The sequence below is a fragment of the Gambusia affinis genome, linkage group LG14 (assembly GCF_019740435.1).
Source record: "Gambusia affinis linkage group LG14, SWU_Gaff_1.0, whole genome shotgun sequence".
Lineage (NCBI taxonomy): Eukaryota > Metazoa > Chordata > Actinopteri > Cyprinodontiformes > Poeciliidae > Gambusia > Gambusia affinis.
The window spans coordinates 16378481-16397276 of record NC_057881.1 but is presented as its reverse complement, the minus strand read 5'-3'; the positions used below and the strand labels follow the sequence as shown (position 1 = coordinate 16397276).

Sequence of the window (18796 nt, the reverse complement as noted above, 5' to 3'; positions counted from 1 at the left end):
TAGGGAGAACCGTGTTCCGTGTGCCCCACCCTCGGAGAACTCCCACCTCAGTTCATCCCGGGTGTCCAAACTCAAACTCTGCAGCAGAAGGGAGAGAAGGGGGAACCCGGGATTGGACAGAAAGGAGAGCAAGTGAGAAAATAGTCTTCAGTATTTAAAAAAAACAAAAAAAAAACTGTAAGTGCATAAGCCTCATTAAAGTAATGTATTGTCCTCTTTTTATTTCCCAGGGGGAGCCAGGAAACGTTGGTTCACCTGGCCTTAAAGGAGAAAAGGTAGTTTAAAAAAAGACATAGTGCTGCAAAGTAACAAATATGGGTTGTATAAGTGAAGCCCATTTAATCAGTTTTTGGAGCACGGCTTTTAATGACTGCATTGAGAAGATAATCACAGCGGTGTACTAATTTTAAGGCCCCAAACTGTCTCCCATAGGGATTTTATTCTCAGCAGGAAGCTTATTAGCAAAAAAGCCAAGGTACTCAAAAACCAATATCATCTGACATAGCTGCCCATAGGGTGCAACTTAACTCTGAGGGGTGAATTACCAATTTAAAAAGCAATCCATTTTTATCAAAATGGGGAATTTCAGTGATCTTTTTTTTTTCTTCCCCTGCCTGTCTGCAGGGTAACGCCGGCAACGCGGGAGCTGCCGGAAAGCCGGTGAGTCCAGCTTCAGTTCTTTGAATCAGATTTATTTATTTTTTTTTCTGTTCCTCAACCTGGTGATGTAACGAAATGAAATGTGGCCATGCAAACAGGGGAAACCTGGACCGAGGGGGCCTGCAGGGAAGGACGGACAGAGAGGTGCACAGGTAGGAGAAGTGGTTAACAGCCTTCGCAACTTTGTTATGAATCAAATAAAATTTTTCCTAATTGGTTTTTTTTGGGGGGTTTTTTTCTTATTTTATTTGTACTTTTTCATGTTGTATCCGAAAAGATAGATGCCTAAATTAACTCTTCAAATTAATTCAAGCTTTACAGCTGTAAATATTAAAATGAAAGCCGTATTTTGGTGTCTCCACACAGGCCAGATGAAATATTGTTGAACAGAATTTCCTTTTACAGATAAGAAGAAAGTTTGCTTAAGATTGACTTGACAGTGATCCCGAAACATGGCTGTTGTGAAAACATGGGTGTTGGAGACCCTCCAGCTGTTTTTGTTTGCTTCTTCCTTTGTATTCTCAGAGTAACAAAGGTCCAGTCCTCCCCTCTCTCTGTTTTGCTAATTCTTCCCTGTTGAATTAACACTTTGGCTAAAAAAAACCAAAACAAAACAATAAAACAATTAAATATGCAATTTAGTTTGAAACTACACAGTAAGCAGAAATACAATCATTGACAATAGCTCAATACATATAATTCTACGTCCTGACAAAAGCTGTTGAAAGTTCTTTCTCCCATTTTCAAACTAGGTTTATTTTTAATCACACTTTGATAAACTTGCCAGCTAGCTTGTGCGACATTTGATACTTAAAGGAACATTTTTGCACTTCTACCACTGCAGTTAACTACAGTGCTGCTTTTGGATGTCCTAGAAAACAAGATGTGACAGAATTGTGTTGACAACTGATGAAAAAAATTAAAAAAGAGTGCTGCTGCTTTCCAGACTTGATGGAATCATAAATGGTACTAGCCACCAGAAAATGTTGAAGGGTGGTGTCTGGCCACTGTCCTTTAAACGGAGAGACTTAAAGGACTTGAAAACTGATCCGTCAAGTTTGGAGCAAACTGGGGAAAACTTTGGGCGTGCCCTAGTGAAAGTGTGGACTAAAATCCAAGATAAGCTGTTGTGTCATGAGATTAAGCAGCTCATTCATACTCAAAATCCTTCCAATTCGGCTGGAGTAGGAACAATTTGGAAAAAGGAAATGAGTGCCAGAAATCCTCTGGAGTGACTTTAAAAAAAAATTGTTGACAGTTTATTGGATATGTTTGATGGTAATTGCTGTTTCTAAGTGTGGTGCTGTCCTTTAATAGGTTGGAGGAGCAATAACTTGCCAACACATGACCATAAGTTTGTTTAAATAGCATTTTCTCTTTTTATTAGTGAATCAATATACTTTTTTTTATTTGACAACTACTTTTTGCATTTATTCTAGTTGTTTTTGATATATATTTTTGATGATCCAAAAAATTTAAGTGTGGGGGAAAAAAAAGTGAATAGGTTTCATTTGTTAAATGGGAAACACTTGTTTAAAAAACCCCTTTAAGACGTAAGCAAAAATTTATAACCTTCATATTCTTTATTTGTAATCTTTCTAAACCTGTTCAATTCAGGTGTACTTTTTAACTAAAAGCATGTGCTGCTCTTTTTATAGAACAATGCTGGGAGCTGATATTAGCAGGTTAATTAGTCTGGCTAAGGACAACCTGCAGCCAGCTGCTTAATGGAAAAACTCTTTGCAGTTTGCCTGTGGGCGTTTTAACGGAGCATGATTTAACAAGAGTGATGGGTGTCACTTCATTAGCTACTGCAACATGTCATGTTGCACAAGCTAAAGTCACTTAGTAACTTTTGGTGTCATTAAAATAATTTTAACTCCTAGGAGTGGTATGATGGAAAATTTTAGTAGTTTTCACTCTATAATTCCTTTAAAATATTGATGAAATTTGATGTCACACCATTCCTTATTCAATGCTTTTTGTGGTTCCATCATCTGACCTCGAAGGCTACGTCATGGAAGTATCTAAGCGCTTTCCTATAGAGCTACGATCACTCATTCCAGGCAACTGTAAAATTGTCCGGATTGATTTCAAAGTCAAATCAGTCGGCCAATTGAAAACATGAAAAATAGATTTTGTTTGGTTTTTATGCACAAGCCTGTACAATTTTATTCAATTACATGAGCATATTTTGTGATAACTCTACATAACACTTATTGAAAGAAATACAAAATGGTGGAAATATGGAAAAAAAAAAAAAAAAATGATGATTCCTTCCTGATCTTTCGACAGGGTGAAGACGGGAAGCCCGGTGTGGGAACCCCTGGTCTAAAGGGTGAGAAGGTGAGTGTGTGTGACTGTGTCAGGAGGTCATTACGCCTGTTGCTATGCAGACCGACTTCAAGTCTTTGTCCATCCACAGGGCGACTGTGGTGTGTGCCAACCACCAGAGGCTGGGACCTGGGATCAACCGAGTGGCCTCCAAGTGCATGAGAAAAGAAAAGGTGAACCTGGCCCTCCAGGTCCCCCTGGACCTCCAGGACTTGGAGCTGAAGGCAAACAGGTATATCTGTTTTAAAAATATCAATAGGATAAACAACTTTTTAAAAATGTTTCTGAAGAATCTTATGGTACTAATGACATGGATTAACACCATTGCTATAGTATATTAATCTGAGTCACAGTCATTTATCTTTGCCGGTGGTTTTTATTGCACGTTGTTGTTTATATCCTCATTAAACAAAGAAAAATATACATCCTGCTTAAAGAGAACACGGATAAGGTCTCTCAGTCATAAGCCAGTTTAAGTGCAAATAATCAGTCCAGCGTGTACGAGCTAAACTGGCATCACAAAATAACATTTTTAGCCAATTCCACGAGACGAGGTTCTTTGTTCTGCTGCTGAGTAAAACCGATTAGGCGCCATCTGGAAGAGTGAAAAGTTTACGATGCTGGAAAGATTTCAACCCCGGGGGTAAAATCTATCCTGATGCTCATTGTACAAACATAATATGCAGGGAATCTCGTCGAACCACAGAACAGCAGCTAAATAGTAAAAGACAAAAATCTCTTTTGGCTTCTGCCAACTATTTGGTTTACCTGCCATGTGCCTCTGCCCTTCGCTTTATGTCAACGGTTTTTACTCTGTGACCAGACAGACGTTTGCTCCGTGCTTGCAGCTCAAGTGATTGCTCGTTGTTACTTTTAACAGGGACCAACAGGCCAGTCTGGTGCTAAGGGAGAAAAGGTACGTTTTCTGTTATTTTGTGTACGTGTATTTACACACTTTGTGCTCCGGCTGTTAAACCCCAAACCCCTGAGAAACATCTTCCAAACATTTTGGAGCCCTGTTTTTGGCTGCTAAGTTAAAGCCAACTAATCAAGCCCTCTGGGCATTGTGTCAGTCTTTTTAAATAACTCATTGCCCAAACACTTTCTAAATCATGCATTTAAACGCCCAAGAATGGCCTTTCTAGTGAGAGAGACCTTGATAATGAATCTTGAATAAATAACACCAGCACAAGGATCAGTTCAAGGGATACTATTTAAATATTTCAGGCAGCTGGGGTACAAATAGTCCAGCTTCTGCTTCACATAATGCCTCGAAACTTATTCGGAATACTTTTATCATCCTGATAAAAAAATCTAAGAAGAAAAAAGAAAATCTGTCAAAAACAAAGCCAGTATGCCTTAAATTACCTTATACACTGGAATCACTCAACCCCAACTTCAAAGTGGAACTAGACAGTTGCTGAAATAATGAGGTCGAAACCACTTCCATTATTTGAGAGATAAATAAATAAAGCAGGAGTTGGTAACTAAGCTCCATTCTGTCGGCTCTGTTATTTTTGAACAGAAAATGCACAGCTCCAGTCAAAACTAGAAAGGTTTCTGATTGTGTGTTTTTGGGTTCTACCAGGGCGAGCGTGGAGAACAAGGAGACAAAGGATTGAACGGTGTCCCCGGAGTCCCGGGTTTGCCTGGAGACCCCGGTCAGGATGGGTCAAGGGGCTTGAAGGGAGAGAAGGTAAAATTACAAGCTAACAGAACATTTCAGTTCAACGTGCCACAGTCTGATCTGCCTCTTCTGATGATTTGTGTATCGTGCTTTGGGTTTGTTTTGCCAGGGTGATTCATGTACTAGCTGTTCGTCTGCTGGCACGGTGGTGGGTGACGGTGCAGCTGTCCCAGGGCCCAAAGGAGAAAAAGGAGATCCTGGGTCCCCAGGAGCGGGGAAACCTGGCAAAACTGTGAGCTGGAGTTCATTTTAATTTTAGCTTTGCACTTTGAGAATTGCTCAACTCCCCAAAGTCTCAGTTTGCATTTGTTCTCTTTAGGGAAATCGTGGCGTACCAGGTGTGCAAGGTCCCTCTGGTCCCAAAGGAAGCAAGGTATGAACTGTACATATGTAGATACATACGGAGTATTTCTTTTGATCTTTTATTTACTATACTGCTGTCATTCTGATTTGTGGTGCGCCTTGCCCTCAATAGGGCGATGCTGGAGCTGCAGGAGTGGGCCTTCCGGGACCACAAGTAAGATTTTTTTATTTTTTTTTTAACATTTATCAGAGAGACCAACACATAGCAGAGGATTGTGAAGAGGAAGGAAATTTACATTTCATTTTTACAAGTAAAATAGGTCTACGGTTGTGTTATGGCAAAATAGGAAAAAGATCCTAAACATTTTTTGCTTAAAATCCATCAGTGTTGTCTGATGATTTATTTCTGCAACTTCTGGGAAGTTGAAAAAAACTTTTCACAAATTAATCACTTGATCTATTGTAGAACAAAACAAAAACCTCAGCGTTATTTACATTAAAAACCTCCCCACTTCTTTTCTTGTTGCTTCATTTTTTCAAATGTTTTTCCCAGGGCATTGAGGGACCAAGAGGTCTCCCAGGACTAGTAGTGAGTTTCTCTTCCACCTTCACAACTGTATTTACCAGGCTGCACATTTATAACCTGGTCTAACCTGTTCATTTCTTGAGGGACCCATTGGTGTTACAGGATTGCCAGGCTCTGTTGGCCCTGCAGGGGAAAAGGTAGATTTTTGTATTGAAACTATGGCATTTTAATCTGGGGGGAAAAAAAATGCAGTTTTTATTTTTTTCAAACTTTGCTTTGCATCTTTTTTTGTTCACAGGGCTCAAGAGGTGATATGGGACTCCCAGGGCCACAGGGACCACCGGGATTTGGAGCAGTGGGACCGCCGGTAGATTCCAATATGTCATATTGGTGTAACAAGACATATTTTAATCCTTTTATTTTGACTCTCACAAAACGGGGCTGACTTTCGACTTGCAGGGTAAAGATGGAGTCCCTGGGCCCAGAGGGCTTCCAGGAGCTGACGGCGCACCCGTATGTTTCCGTCTATTTTTACGTCTTCGTTCCATTTGCATGTTTATCTGTGTGCACATTTGCAGTTCAGGGAAGAAGCTGAAGTTTCAAGCTGCACTAAATGTTTCTATTTGGTTAGAAGTTTTAGTTCCCCTTGAGCTTTTTTTATTTTTATTTTCGGGAATTATTCTTGATTTAGGCTTTACCCAGGATTTCTGCCTCGATCCGTAGGAGAGGCGATGTCTGCTCCCATTTCATCCTTAGCCCCCTCACCTCCATTCAGCTCACTTCCATGTGAAACAACAAAGAGTAACTTCATGTGTTTCTCCTTGTGTGTGTCTGCTTGTGTGTGTCCTTTTCTTGCAGGGATTTCATGGAGCTAAGGGGGACAAGGTAAGTCTACCATTTTGTTTGGATGACAGGAACTGGAAGGGGTTTGAAGATCAGGGGGCGGAACAGATGGTAATCACGAGAGAAAGCTTAACACCCTCCACTGACCCTGCCTGGCGTCACAGACACACTCACTCTAACGTACCTGTGTACACGCGGTCCCGCGGCTACAGGCAAAGCATCAGTGGAGGTGACATGGATGCCATTCTTGGCAGAGGAGGCGTTTTGCGGGCCTGAAGAGAGACGCTGCGTATGAGTAATAATTACTGTTTGAGTCAGAGCTGCAGGCTGTCACTGAGGAAGGGAGAGATGAAGAATTAAAGAAGGCGGAGCTTTTGGGGCATGGGACTCGGATGTTAATGACAGATAATTTACATGTTAGAATAGATACTTTATTACCCCCCCCGAAAGGGAAATTTTGCTCAGTGAGCGAATGCATGACTCTAGCCATTTATATCAACTGTTAAAAAACCAAAAACAGCAACAAAAAAAATAGGAAGTAAAACACAATTTCAATGAAAACACACTTAAACACTGGCTAGATTAGAATCATCAATAATATCCTCTAACATTCCTGGCTTTTGTGCTTTTAACTTAATCATTCACCAGGGTTATCTGATTGCATTTCTGAAAATACAACCTATTAATTGTTCAAACATGTCCTCATGAACAGAACATAAAGGATTTACCAGTTGAGACCTGCTGACCATGAACAATTATTTTGAAAATGTATTGCTTCAGCATGCATTTAAGAAATGAATTGCTTTTGGTACAAAGGGCAGTTTATAAATATATGTGTGTATTTTGAAAGGACTGGGTTGAAGTACCCCCTATCATTGTCATATTGTTTATCTCGCTTTCTTTAATTGCTCTATTTATACACCAATGTTGTAGGGGGAACGAGGAGAGTGTAACTGCAACCTGCCCGGGCCTGCAATTGTAGGTGGACCTGTGAGTACACACTTGCAAAAAAAACACACACACACACACGTAAAAATTCCAAGAAACTCATGACAATATGGCTGAAAAAGAAAACTTCTGCACCGTGGTGTAGAAGACCGAGTATAGCAACACTACTTTCAAACGTTTAATTGTAACTTAACAGGAGATTTATAAGGGAAGTAGGAAAAAAGAAAGCTCTGTTATTTCTTCCACGTGTCTTACTGCGGCTTGACATTTGTTGACATTTATTTTTAACATCACACTATTCATGTTTACTGCTCTGATTTTGCCTGTCTTTGCCTTGCAGGGAGCCCCAGGAACCCCAACAAACACGTGGCAGCCCGGGCCTCAGGTCGGATCCGTTAACCAGCCAAATTTTCTGAACAAACCTTATGCTTTGTTTGAAACCTTTGGCTCCTTTTTTGTTCTCTAGAAGAAAACAAAAGTCTTCGGTTTTTGTTTGACTAGGATTTTGTTTTCTTACTGCAGTGCTATTTGTGGTCTCTGTTTGTGTGTTGTAGGGCCCTCCTGGACCTCCTGGCCCTCCTGGCCCCCCTGGACCTCAGGGAGTCACTGGAATCCAAGGTCCTCAGGTAAAATGGAGGGCTTGTTGGATGGTGATAAGGATGTTTTTGTTTTTTTTTTTGTTTGTTTTTTTTAGTTCAATTCAGGAGTTGCTCTATTTGTCTGAATTGAACTGTGAGTATGATTCTGATGGAAACTTGTCAAACCCTTTTTTACATTTTCTACATTTCTGTGTTGTTTTAGACGCAACGGATTAGGTATTTTTTGAACAAAATGTACACAATTTTCCACAATTGCATCCACAAAAGTACTTGCAAGTCTGTTAAGAACTACTTCTCTTGTGGGGTTTTGATAGAATCTCCTTTATGTTTTTTATATTCTTTTGCAGCAGACTCAGAATTTAAGCACTCTGTTCAACAAAGAGCTGCTGTATATTTTGCTTATTAGTTCCACGTTGAAAGTGTCATTTAGGCTTTTGTATTTTTTTTTAAGAAATATTTTTATTGAATTTTATAACATAAAGGAAAGAGCAAGTGACAGTGATACACTTAACACAGATTCTCATTAAATAACTTGGTCCCCAAAGCAAACAAGCACAAATATAGGCTTTTGTATTTAAGTTAAAGTGACAAAAAAAAAGCAAAATAAATCTGTTGAGGAGAAAAACACTTTCACTGTACATCAACATGACCCCATAAGGAGACAAATCTTTGTCATCTCTATTATGTAAAATTCATGAACTGAGGCAAAACAAACTCCAGATAGACAGAAAAAACATCAGAAGAAATCTATTTTAAGTTAGCAGCATCACTATAAAATTTATAGCCTAGGCTTTGTAATTGTGGAATACAGTTGTGAAAATATATAATATCATAAATATCATATTGAGTCTGAAATGAAAAAAAAAGAAGACATGTAGAGAATGTGAAAGGCTCTGAGAACTTTCCAGCATCTCTGTATGACATAGGCTTTCAGCTTGGGCCTTTGGGTACATACTGAAAATGAGGCTTTTACGTGCTTTGCTTCTTTAGGCGGTCCATGAAGTGCATGTAGGATATGGAATGACGATAAACCAAAAGTATGTCTGCAAAAGCTTGAACATAACCAGGTTAAAAGGAGCAAACAAACTTGATAAAACACACTAACCCCATCTGGTGCTTCAAGCCTTTAACCCAAATGGGAAGCAACTGAGCAAGCTTTCGTAATGTCTGCCGAGACATGAACAGTTATTTGAAGGTCTGGCTTAAAGTTCAGAAAGTTCGTAAACTTATTCAGTGCTTAACCACAAATCTAACTAATTTCTAAAGAATTTTTTCAAAGAAACAGACCTTCAAATAAAGTGAAAATGCTGCAAGAGTCAAAGGTGTAAGTAGAGGTATCGGAAGTGGGGAATGAATTGATAAAGCCATGTCTATTCAAACATATTTGGGCATAAGACTTCTTTTTTTGGTCATTTTCACAAGATATGGCAGGACAAGGAACTGGTTTCATTGTTTGACCCTGCCCCTTTGACTCTACCTTTAACCACTGGTGGAGATGGGAGTGGCCAGCCCTCGATTGGAAACAAACTAGTTCAACCTCAGTTCCTTCTTTCAGGGTATCCCTGGAAACGACGGCATACCGGGGAATCCGGGTTTGCCTGGAAAGAGCGTAAGTAAAATTAGTGAAAAGACGGATGAGAGGTGCTTCTTCAGATTTGATGTGTTGACAAAAAAGTTGCATGTTTGATTATATGGGGGAAAAAGATCAACTGGTTAAGTTTACCTTAGTTTTTGCAACTTAAAAAAAAAAAATACAGAGACTCAGGTGTCACCATGCCCATCTTCCCTTGAGCAATTCTGGAGTTGGGGAGAGTCCACATCAACTTTTTGAGTTGGAAGCAACTGAGCAACCTCCAAGGTCTTTCTGGAGGTCAACCTGCTATGTCTAGTTGTCTGGTTGGTATCACTCAACCTCACTCACCTCACTCATTGGTGGAATGTTGGTTCCACCAGTGAACCAACATTCCAAACCCAAAGACCCAGATTATGATGCCACAAACTGTCATCTATGTTGCCAGGCCCCCAACTTAGATGGCAGTCAGCCTCATGTTCCTTTCCTGTAGGTGGTGGGCCCATCCGGAGGGGATTTTCTGTTGCTTTTTGGGGAGATGAGCCAAAATCAGACCAGTAGATGTTCAAGAAGGTTGCCCCATTATCAGTAACCTGCAGATGCTTCATCAATTTTTCAAAAATTTAACGTCCTTGAATTATTTTTAGTTTCACTTTTCCCTGAGGCCGATTTGCCATTAAACACCCAAGGACTGAAACCCCAAAAAAATCATAGCCACCAGGATAAAAGGGTACCCATGGGTGCTACTAATTACCAAATGTATGAAGAGATCTTATTTATGTATTAAAATGTTCATATATATTTCATGCTGTTATGAAGCCTAGTGGTTTATAAAAGAGAGACTTAATCTGTATGGAAGCAAATCCTTAAATTCATGAGGTTATGAAAATTTAATGAGGTTAGGTTCTCATATCTAAGAGGGGAAAAAGGTCAATTTACCTTGAATTAAAGTTTTGGATATTGGTCCTGTTTTGTTTTTTGGGGGGTTTTTTGCCCCCAGCAAAAGGCAGAATATTAATGATGGATTCCCCAGAATTCTTAACCATCTTCATAATTTTTTGATAGTTGGTGCACTTAACTACATTACTGTTTTGGCATGCGGGCTGAATGAGTTTGTTATTAGTCACTCAAGAAGTGATTAGGAGCTGTCTCCTTGAAACTTTACAAAAAAAAAAAAAAAACATGCTCATTATTTTCAGGAGGTCTGAGAACCTATTCATGTAGCAGAAAATCAATTGGTAATATTGAAGAGGGAAAAAGTAACTAGGTGAATTGCTTTGAATTCATCTGTGGTTTGTGATTGCCTTTGTGCTCTTTGTTGTATTATGTGTTATGACTTAATGTCTTTGGGGAACATCTGCAAACACCATCATTTAGTGGTGGGTGGGTTATCTTCTGGGATACGGGGAGTAATAAATGTAATAGTATCTATAAACAAAAGTGGAATTTTGTCACTTCCACTATTAAATGAACACAGAACTGTGCTTATGTATAAAAAAAAAAAACTGTGATGTGTAACTGCATAATTTGAGAGAATGAAGATTTTTGGGGGGGCGCTAATTCCTATAGATTGATGAGTGAAGAACCAACAGTGGAATGCTTTGGACACACTCATGTTCTTGTTTAATGTTTTCTTTTTCCTGTTTTTTCTTCTTCAAAATAATTCCATCACTTTCTTTCTAGCCTTCAGCAGGTTTTATTTTTCTAAAGGGAGCTGCTTTGTTTTTTTGTGTTTTTTTTTTCTCAGGACGCTCACAAACAGATTTTTAAAACATTAGCGCCAGCAGCTTTGAGATGTTCAAAAGTTAGCCATTTGCAGACTGTAACAAAGAAAAGAACTCTCCACAGTGGCATATAATTACAGGGAACCTTCCTCTGGGCAAGTCTACTAATGCACAAGACCTTATTCTAACCAGAGTAATGGTCAACAGTGTGTCGTATAAAACAGTTGTCCTGCCTAATGGGTTCAGTTTGAGCAGAGTCAAATGGAGCTGTAATGACTTTGATAACAGCCCAAGTGCTATTGACAGACACTCTCAGGGGAAAGGCTCCTTTTTTTTCCTATATCTTTTATAGAGCTGACTATCAGTAAATGTACTTGGTGTACGAATGAACAGCTTTTGTTTAGTGGAAATAGTGAATATATTCTTCTGGCTGCATATGTCCCCTCGATTGCGAAACTCTGACACTGCTACATATTTTTTTAGGGTAGTCAAAAACACTTCCTACGGCAATGCTCTTTATAAATCTGAGATGCCGACATGAGCGCCTGCCGACATTTTAGAATTTTTTTTTTTTTCTCAGAGGTTGTGAGGTGTATTTCTCAATATAAGGCTGCACAGCGGTGCATTGTGGGCTTGCAGCAAAAAACAAAAAAAAGGTCCTGAGCACAAATCTTGACCATGAACTTTCTGCATGGTGCATTCGTGGGTTCTTCACAAGAATTCTGAATCCCTCCTTTATAAAAAAAAAAAAAAAGCATATTATGTTGATTAGCTTCTCTGCCGTTAAGTGAGAATGTGTGCATGTATATCAGTTTGTTTTGTGTGCCTCTGTGTAGCTTGTAGTGCATTGGTGACCAGTGACACCAACACTGCATTGCAATAAATCGACAAACATTAACTAACTACTTTACATTGTCAATTTTGCAACTTTGCTATAACACAAAAGTCCTTCAAACACTTTTCTATGCAAATTTTATCCTGCATAAACATTTGCTTTAAAGCACTGACTCAAGCCACAAACATCTTATGTATTTTTTTTTCTTTTTTTTACATAAAATTTGCCCTTAAGTAGGACCCACAGTGATGCCAATAGTTTAATGCAGTCATTCTCCAATCTGACCTTTTTTTCTTCGTCTGTCTATACCTACTCATATGTAGTTTTTGCAACTTTATTTAATGAAAAACTGAAATATCTTCTTAACATCTGGGTAAAATGGTTAGTCTCTCTGTTATAGCAGAGATGTCAAACTCCAGTCCTGCTTGTTTTAAATGTGCCCCGGCTCCAAAATAGTTGATTTTAATGTTTGAATCAGCTGCTCAACATGTCACCAAGTTCTTCAGGAGCCTCATGAAGATATATGAGTTTGATTCAGAATTGCTGAACCAGGGACATACCTAAAATATTCAAGATATTAGCTCTTACAGACCTACTTTGAACTCCGCTCAATCCTATGACGCTAATGATTTTCTTCAGTTGCAGTCTTCACGACATCAAGTTACTTGAATGCTGAAAGAATAAACTGTGGAATAAAAAAATAAAATAATAATAAAAATCATCTTTTCATCTATGTAAATCTCTTGGTTTAAATGTAATCATTTTTTTCAGTCCTGTTCACTTTGACATCACAGTAAGACAGTTTTGCTAGGAAAACGGCACTTTGCACCGAGTTTTCTGATGGAAAAGATTTGTGGCGATGAAGTCAAGATTACCCCATCGATTCTGCGATTTCAGCAGCTGGATGAAATGGTGCTTCTGCAGCAAGTTGCAAAAGTGACGGAAAAAAAAACCCAGCTCGGAGTTTAGATAGAAAAGAGATAGTCTGCTAGCAGGTGGATGAATAAGGATGGTGTTGGATAAAAACAGACATGTCTGCGTGTTAATTCAGGCCAGGAGGGCTGCTGTCAGGAAAAAAAATGCTGCTTCCTACGATGAACACTGTGTGCTAATTTTAACAGCGTGCTGCTTTGGCAGGTTGAATGTGAGTAATTTTGTTCAACCAGATGGGTGTCAATCAGATTACAAATGTGTGGAATTGCAGTCAATTTTCAAATCTGGAAAGCAAAACATCAATCATAAAAAAGTGTTTGTGTATGTGTGTGTGTGTGCATAGTTTACCTTTGACAAAAAAGACTCGTACAGGATGAGGAGGAAACATCGTCTTACCGGTTTGCTTTTTCATTATACCCTGAATATGTCATTGTTTATTTTGTCTTTGTTTTTTTTTTCATTTGGCTGCAATGCTTCAGCCTTGAAAGAATTGAAAATGCTCAGTCCCTCGTATAGCTCAGAATTTCCTTATTAGTTGGTTACAATGACATTTGAAGTATAATAAACTCAGAAAAACAGAAATGGACTGTTTTGAGGCGATTTGAGTGACTGTGAAGAAATATGTTGAAGGCTAGATTTTTATTTGATTTTCTTCCCTTTTTTTCAAATGTTGAAATGAGTTTAACTGAATTTCTGTTCCTACATTTAGAGCTACACTGGACCACACACTCTGCCTCAAGATACAACTATAGAAGTGGGAGATGTAAGTACAAATCATTTATGCTCTTATGTTCTAATGTGCCATTCTGTGGTCTTAGGATGCATAGGAGTGCATATCAGTAAGTTTATGTTTTATCCAAACGTCAATTCAAATAACTCAAGGTAACTTGTGTGTTTTATAGATTCCCTATGCATAGAGGATTACAATTCAAGCACTTGTTTCTGGTCGTTTTGATATCAAAAGCTTACAACGGAAAAAAAAACTTGAAATTTAGTATCTCGGAAAATCAGAATATTCTACAAAAACAATAAGAAAAAAAATATTTTTTTTAAATACAGAAATGCTCACCTACTTAAAAAAAAAATCCTTGCATTGTACAGTATATACAATCAACGCTTGGTCTGAGGTAGCCCAGTAAAAAAAATAGTGTCTTATTCTACCATTTGCTTTGCACAGAGTCTGGACTCTGAAAACAATTGTTTTCTAGAAACATGGATGCTGCTGGCATTTTAATTTTTACCCAAACGCTAACAGTTATCCACCAGCTTGACGGCATGAAGCTTACTGGAAATTGCCATGCTAAAGAGTAAAGTGCCAAGCTGTTAATATTGTTAATTCAATATTTCGAGGTGTGACCAACATGGACTGAACGTCTTTGTTAACTTTCTCCACTGCCATTCTACAACAAACATCACCATCGTTCACGACTCCTCCTTCTGTTCACCGATTGTCCCGGTTGAAATTCAAATCTAAAAGGCACTCCTGACATTGCCTTTGGTTCAAGTGAATCTGCCCTAAACTTTTGAATTGTCTTTGCCTCACAGTCTTCTGAAGATGGCAGGTATTCCTGCCCCATGTGCCACAACATAGTACTCCGTTGTCTCAATTTTTCATTACTCTGCTTGGATACAGCTCCGTTCCAGCTGGCAGCTCCTTTAACGATGACCTTTAATGACCCTCCTCGTCAATGACTCTCTGCATGGCAGCTGTCAAGCCAGCCACTGTCTTCAAGACTATGTGGAGAATAATTTTCCCATAATTCTATTATTATTATTTTTTAAGCGTGTAAGCCATAATCATCAAAATGATCAGAAATGAAACACATGAATTAAATTTGCAATAAATTTAATTCATTGCAATGAATGTGCACGAGTTTCACGGCTATCTATGTTATCGAGGCGCGCCTCTGCAGCATGACGTGTCAGCGAGCTTCCTCGTGTATATAGAAATAAACTATTATTTCTATGTGTGCGACACAGGAGGATTGTGGAGAGGGCTGTTCTCAGGGGCTGCCAGGGGTCCCTGGCATGGCTGGTGCCAAGGGTGAAAAAGGAGACCAGGGCAAGCCTGGTGCAACAGTCATGGACGGCTGTGACAGGGTGAGACTTTGTGGGAGCGGGTTTTCTTGTTGTGATGTTTTCAGCCTCGCTGCATAGTTCCCCCTCCACTCCGGACTTGGAATTATATGCAGCGTTTGCAGTACCGTGATAAATGCGAAATGACAGTCCATCGTTTTGCATTGTGTTCTAGAGTGCATGGCCTGTTGTGATCCGCTCTCTGTGTGATGGTGGGGAGCCAGCGCTCTAATAACTTCTCTCGTCTACCTTTACAGTGTTTGGAGAGACTGCAGAGGGCACAGGCGACTGAAGCGACGGTTTGTTTGAAACTGCTGCCATAATAAGGATTACTCAACATGTATAAATATACAGTGCTGTGCTAAAAGTGTGACTATCCCTCGAAGGATTTTCATATTTTTTCACATTACGATCAAAAGGTTCCATGAAATTTGCTTGGATGCTAAATGAGAGACCGACACAAAGCAGTTGACTTTGTTTTGTTTTGGGTACGTCAGAGTAAAGGGGGATGAATACAAACGCGCACATGTCTTTTCTGATTTTTGATTTTCCCTTTTTACAATGATGCACTGCTTTGACTTGGTCTCGTAATAGAATTCTGGAAAACAAACACATTGATGCTTGGAACGCAATGTGGCAAAAATGTGAAAAAGTTCAAGGGAGGGAAAAACTACTCCTGCAAAGCACTGCTTATATACAGTACATGTGAAATCCATTCATCGGTATTTGATTTCCTCGCAGGGTGATCGATCTTGCACCGGAACACCCGGAATTCCAGGAGTGCCTGGAGCACCGGGAATAAAAGGAGACCCTGTGAGTGTCCTTCCCAGAGTGGCTGCTGGGTCTTACACATTTCTTCTATCGGCCATATTTCTGTGTCCAAGCAAACGTGGAAAAAGAACAGATTTACCTCTCTTCCACTTCAGGGTTCTCCGGGAGATAGGGGCTCGCCAGGACCGCCAGGAATTATGGTAAGGATCATTCCTCATTCACATCAGATCTTCATTTGAAAAGAGAGAAACCTGAACAATTTGTGAGGTTTTAACTAGATACATCTCCCCTGGCTGAATATCTGTTCAGGGATCTCATCTGCTTGATGGCGCTTTTATTAAAATCCTCACACATTTTGACTAACTTAACCTTCTTTGAAATTTATGAAAGAAAAGTTGAAACAGAAAAGTTTAGCGCACTTTGCAGTCATGTATTATTTTTGGAAGAACTTTAGTGAGCGGCGGGGGGAAAAAAAGGGATTCATTTCTTTGTTATCATCGTTTTAGAACAGCACCGCTGGGTTTTTGTCTCAAAGCCCAGATTTGAAGTGACTTGATATAAATGGAGTGAGTGCATGCCACTTCCTGTGTGGTCATAGAGCCCCCTAGTGGCACATTGAGGGAACAAAAAAAAACAAACGTAATCCTTCTATCTAAACTAATATTGTTATAAATGCATAATTCCCACAGCAGAATCTAGGTTGTGTTGTTCACTTTCAAGAATAAATAGATACCTGCTTTAATTAAAGTTGTGAGCTTGTTTTGGTGTGTGTTTGTCCTTTGGTTCAGCTTGTCTCAGGTGTTTGAAAGTGTTGTCTTCATTGCTTTCTGTCCACAGGGACCCCCTGGATTCCCAGGTCCTCAGGGCCCATCTGGCTTATCTGTAAGTCTCACTTATGTTTTCACACTTCAATTAGTTCTCTCAGTCCTAGAAAAAAAAAAAAAAAGAGAGAAAACTCTTCAGAGCAGTACAAACAAAAATATGCGACAGTCTTATTTTATTTAGTTTTTTTCTTTTAACTGTTTCTCATTAACAGTGTAATAATATCATACCAGAACTGTACTGGTACTGTGTGTGAGCTTGTTTTCATGAAAAGTTTAGTTTTCTAAAACTTTCAAACCATGACAAACTCTATAACATCTTACCTCATGTAGTAGAAAGCTTTTACTCACAAAATGTTATTTTTAGAAGAAATTTAGAGACTCATACAGTAGTTTATTTGCAGCACTTTCTACCTACTCTTATAAATTAAAATGTCAGTTAATCCGTCTTTGCTTACAGTCTTTAGGCTGTTGCCGGGCAACTGCTCACACCTACATGTGTATCAATATTTGCACTCAAATTTTTCTCGATGTTCATTCACCGCACTCTGACAGATAACTTTTAACACAAGATGGCTGCCACCAAACAATTACGGTAATACAAAACAATGAAAGAATTCCATGAAGCACGTGGTTCAGTCCAATCAGACTGTCCCAGACATTAGCCATGCCTTTTGCCAACCTGGAAGGAAAAATCAAAACATCTTTCTTAAATAAAGAAAGAGACATGGATACAACATAAAACTGCGTTTTGACCTTGCAGTGTTGATATGTGTGCACTCCCCATGCAAACATTGTAAGATGTGATTAACTAATAAAGAAGCAATATATTGGATAATGAGTGATCTAGTTGAAGTAGTGACTCCAAAGTAAACTGAAGTGATACAAGCAAGTGGTACGGTGTGGATTTCAGCTTGTGTGGCTCTTGCCATCCCAGTGTATCAGCCTCACTGCCCCTCTCCCCCGTTGTCCATGGTAATTAAAATGTTTGTATTTTTACAAACCACTATACCGCCCCTTTGTTCTGATCTGGTCCCTCCGCTGTCGTCCTCAGGGTCAGCAGGGTGAACGAGGGTCGGCCGGCCTCCCAGGAATGAAGGGCGAGCAGGTACATTCCTGACAAGCAGCTTCCCTTGGAATGATAACATACAGTAGAAATAATTGGTTTCCCTGTTTGATTGATCGCATGATCTTTCCTTCAGGGCCCTCCAGGGACGCCTGGTTATCCTGGAACTATGGGGCCACCTGGGTTGCCCGTAGGTTGCTGCCTCATTATTAAAGAACTGACAGGCTCCTGTCAATTTTTAGACAGGTTCCAATGACACAAGGGACCACGCACATTCACTGCTCTCTCTCTCTCTCTCTTTTTTTTTTTTTTTTTTGCATGTTTGTCAGGGACTGAAGGGTGAGCGTGGAAGCCCAGGAGGTGCTGGACAGAAAGGAGAATCAGTAAGTGGTTGCTCTGTGAGGCCCATGTTCTTACATAAAGCTTACATAAAGATTCTCACGTTTCCTTTCATTTTGCAGGGTCCTCCTGGTAGCCCTGGGTATCAAGGACAGGCTGGCTCTCCAGTCAGTGTTTTTATCTTAAATGAGTTTTACGTTTTGTTTTTTGTAAGTATTTGTTAGGGAAAATAAATAAATTTAATGTTCAATGTTCGCAGGGCATTAAAGGAGACACAGGACCAGCAGGGCCTGTTGGTTCCAAAGGTGACCAGGTATGGTACATGCAGGCACACACACATTTGCTTGGCATCCCTGGTCAAAATGTGTAAAAAGCGCTAAAACAATCACATTTGGGCTTGGGTCATTAGTTCCTATGAAATATCTCTTAATTCTGCAGCACCGAGCCTTAGTGGAGAACTTTGTGCTACCTTTGTGGAAACAGTTTGGAGATAGCCCTTATTTGTTCGGCCACGGCTGTGCACCAGTGAACAAAGCAGGATCCATGAAGACTTGAATCAGGATAGTTAGGTTTTCTTCACGCAGAACTTCCAGACAAAAGTACTGATTTTCACCTGATAAAGCAATTTTGGGATAAATTAGAGAGGAGGTCTTCTCAGTGTCTGACCTCACTAATGTAGTTTTGAAATAATCGGGACAGTTTCTACAAACATACTCCTACACCTTAGCAAATGCAAACTCATGTCAGAAGTGTTTGTACAA

The 18796-nt window shown here is 39.6% G+C and overlaps 1 protein-coding gene across 6 annotated transcripts in view; it reads left to right on the top strand.

Annotated features, from left to right (window-relative positions):
• Window positions 1–18796, top strand: part of col16a1 (collagen, type XVI, alpha 1) — a 78806-nt gene that overhangs the window by 50533 nt on the left and 9477 nt on the right. For 5 of the 6 annotated variants that reach the window (XM_044138726.1, XM_044138724.1, XM_044138725.1 and 2 more), the window contains 31 exons: window positions 4–132; window positions 231–275; window positions 625–660; window positions 759–812; window positions 2956–3006; window positions 3086–3226; window positions 3875–3910; window positions 4583–4690; window positions 4791–4913; window positions 5001–5054; window positions 5157–5198; window positions 5538–5573; window positions 5654–5707; window positions 5809–5877; window positions 5970–6023; window positions 6369–6395; window positions 7287–7343; window positions 7642–7686; window positions 7856–7927; window positions 9456–9509; window positions 13672–13725; window positions 14943–15062; window positions 15296–15337; window positions 15780–15851; window positions 15965–16009; window positions 16647–16691; window positions 17685–17738; window positions 17833–17886; window positions 18026–18079; window positions 18158–18202; window positions 18295–18348. In XM_044138726.1, the coding sequence (XP_043994661.1) occupies window positions 4–132; window positions 231–275; window positions 625–660; window positions 759–812; window positions 2956–3006; window positions 3086–3226; window positions 3875–3910; window positions 4583–4690; window positions 4791–4913; window positions 5001–5054; window positions 5157–5198; window positions 5538–5573; window positions 5654–5707; window positions 5809–5877; window positions 5970–6023; window positions 6369–6395; window positions 7287–7343; window positions 7642–7686; window positions 7856–7927; window positions 9456–9509; window positions 13672–13725; window positions 14943–15062; window positions 15296–15337; window positions 15780–15851; window positions 15965–16009; window positions 16647–16691; window positions 17685–17738; window positions 17833–17886; window positions 18026–18079; window positions 18158–18202; window positions 18295–18348 (1926 nt within the window). The remainder of the gene's footprint in view (window positions 1–3; window positions 133–230; window positions 276–624; window positions 661–758; window positions 813–2955; window positions 3007–3085; window positions 3227–3874; window positions 3911–4582; window positions 4691–4790; window positions 4914–5000; window positions 5055–5156; window positions 5199–5537; window positions 5574–5653; window positions 5708–5808; window positions 5878–5969; window positions 6024–6368; window positions 6396–7286; window positions 7344–7641; window positions 7687–7855; window positions 7928–9455; window positions 9510–13671; window positions 13726–14942; window positions 15063–15295; window positions 15338–15779; window positions 15852–15964; window positions 16010–16646; window positions 16692–17684; window positions 17739–17832; window positions 17887–18025; window positions 18080–18157; window positions 18203–18294; window positions 18349–18796) is intronic. The other variant, XM_044138727.1, reaches the window with a different exon arrangement.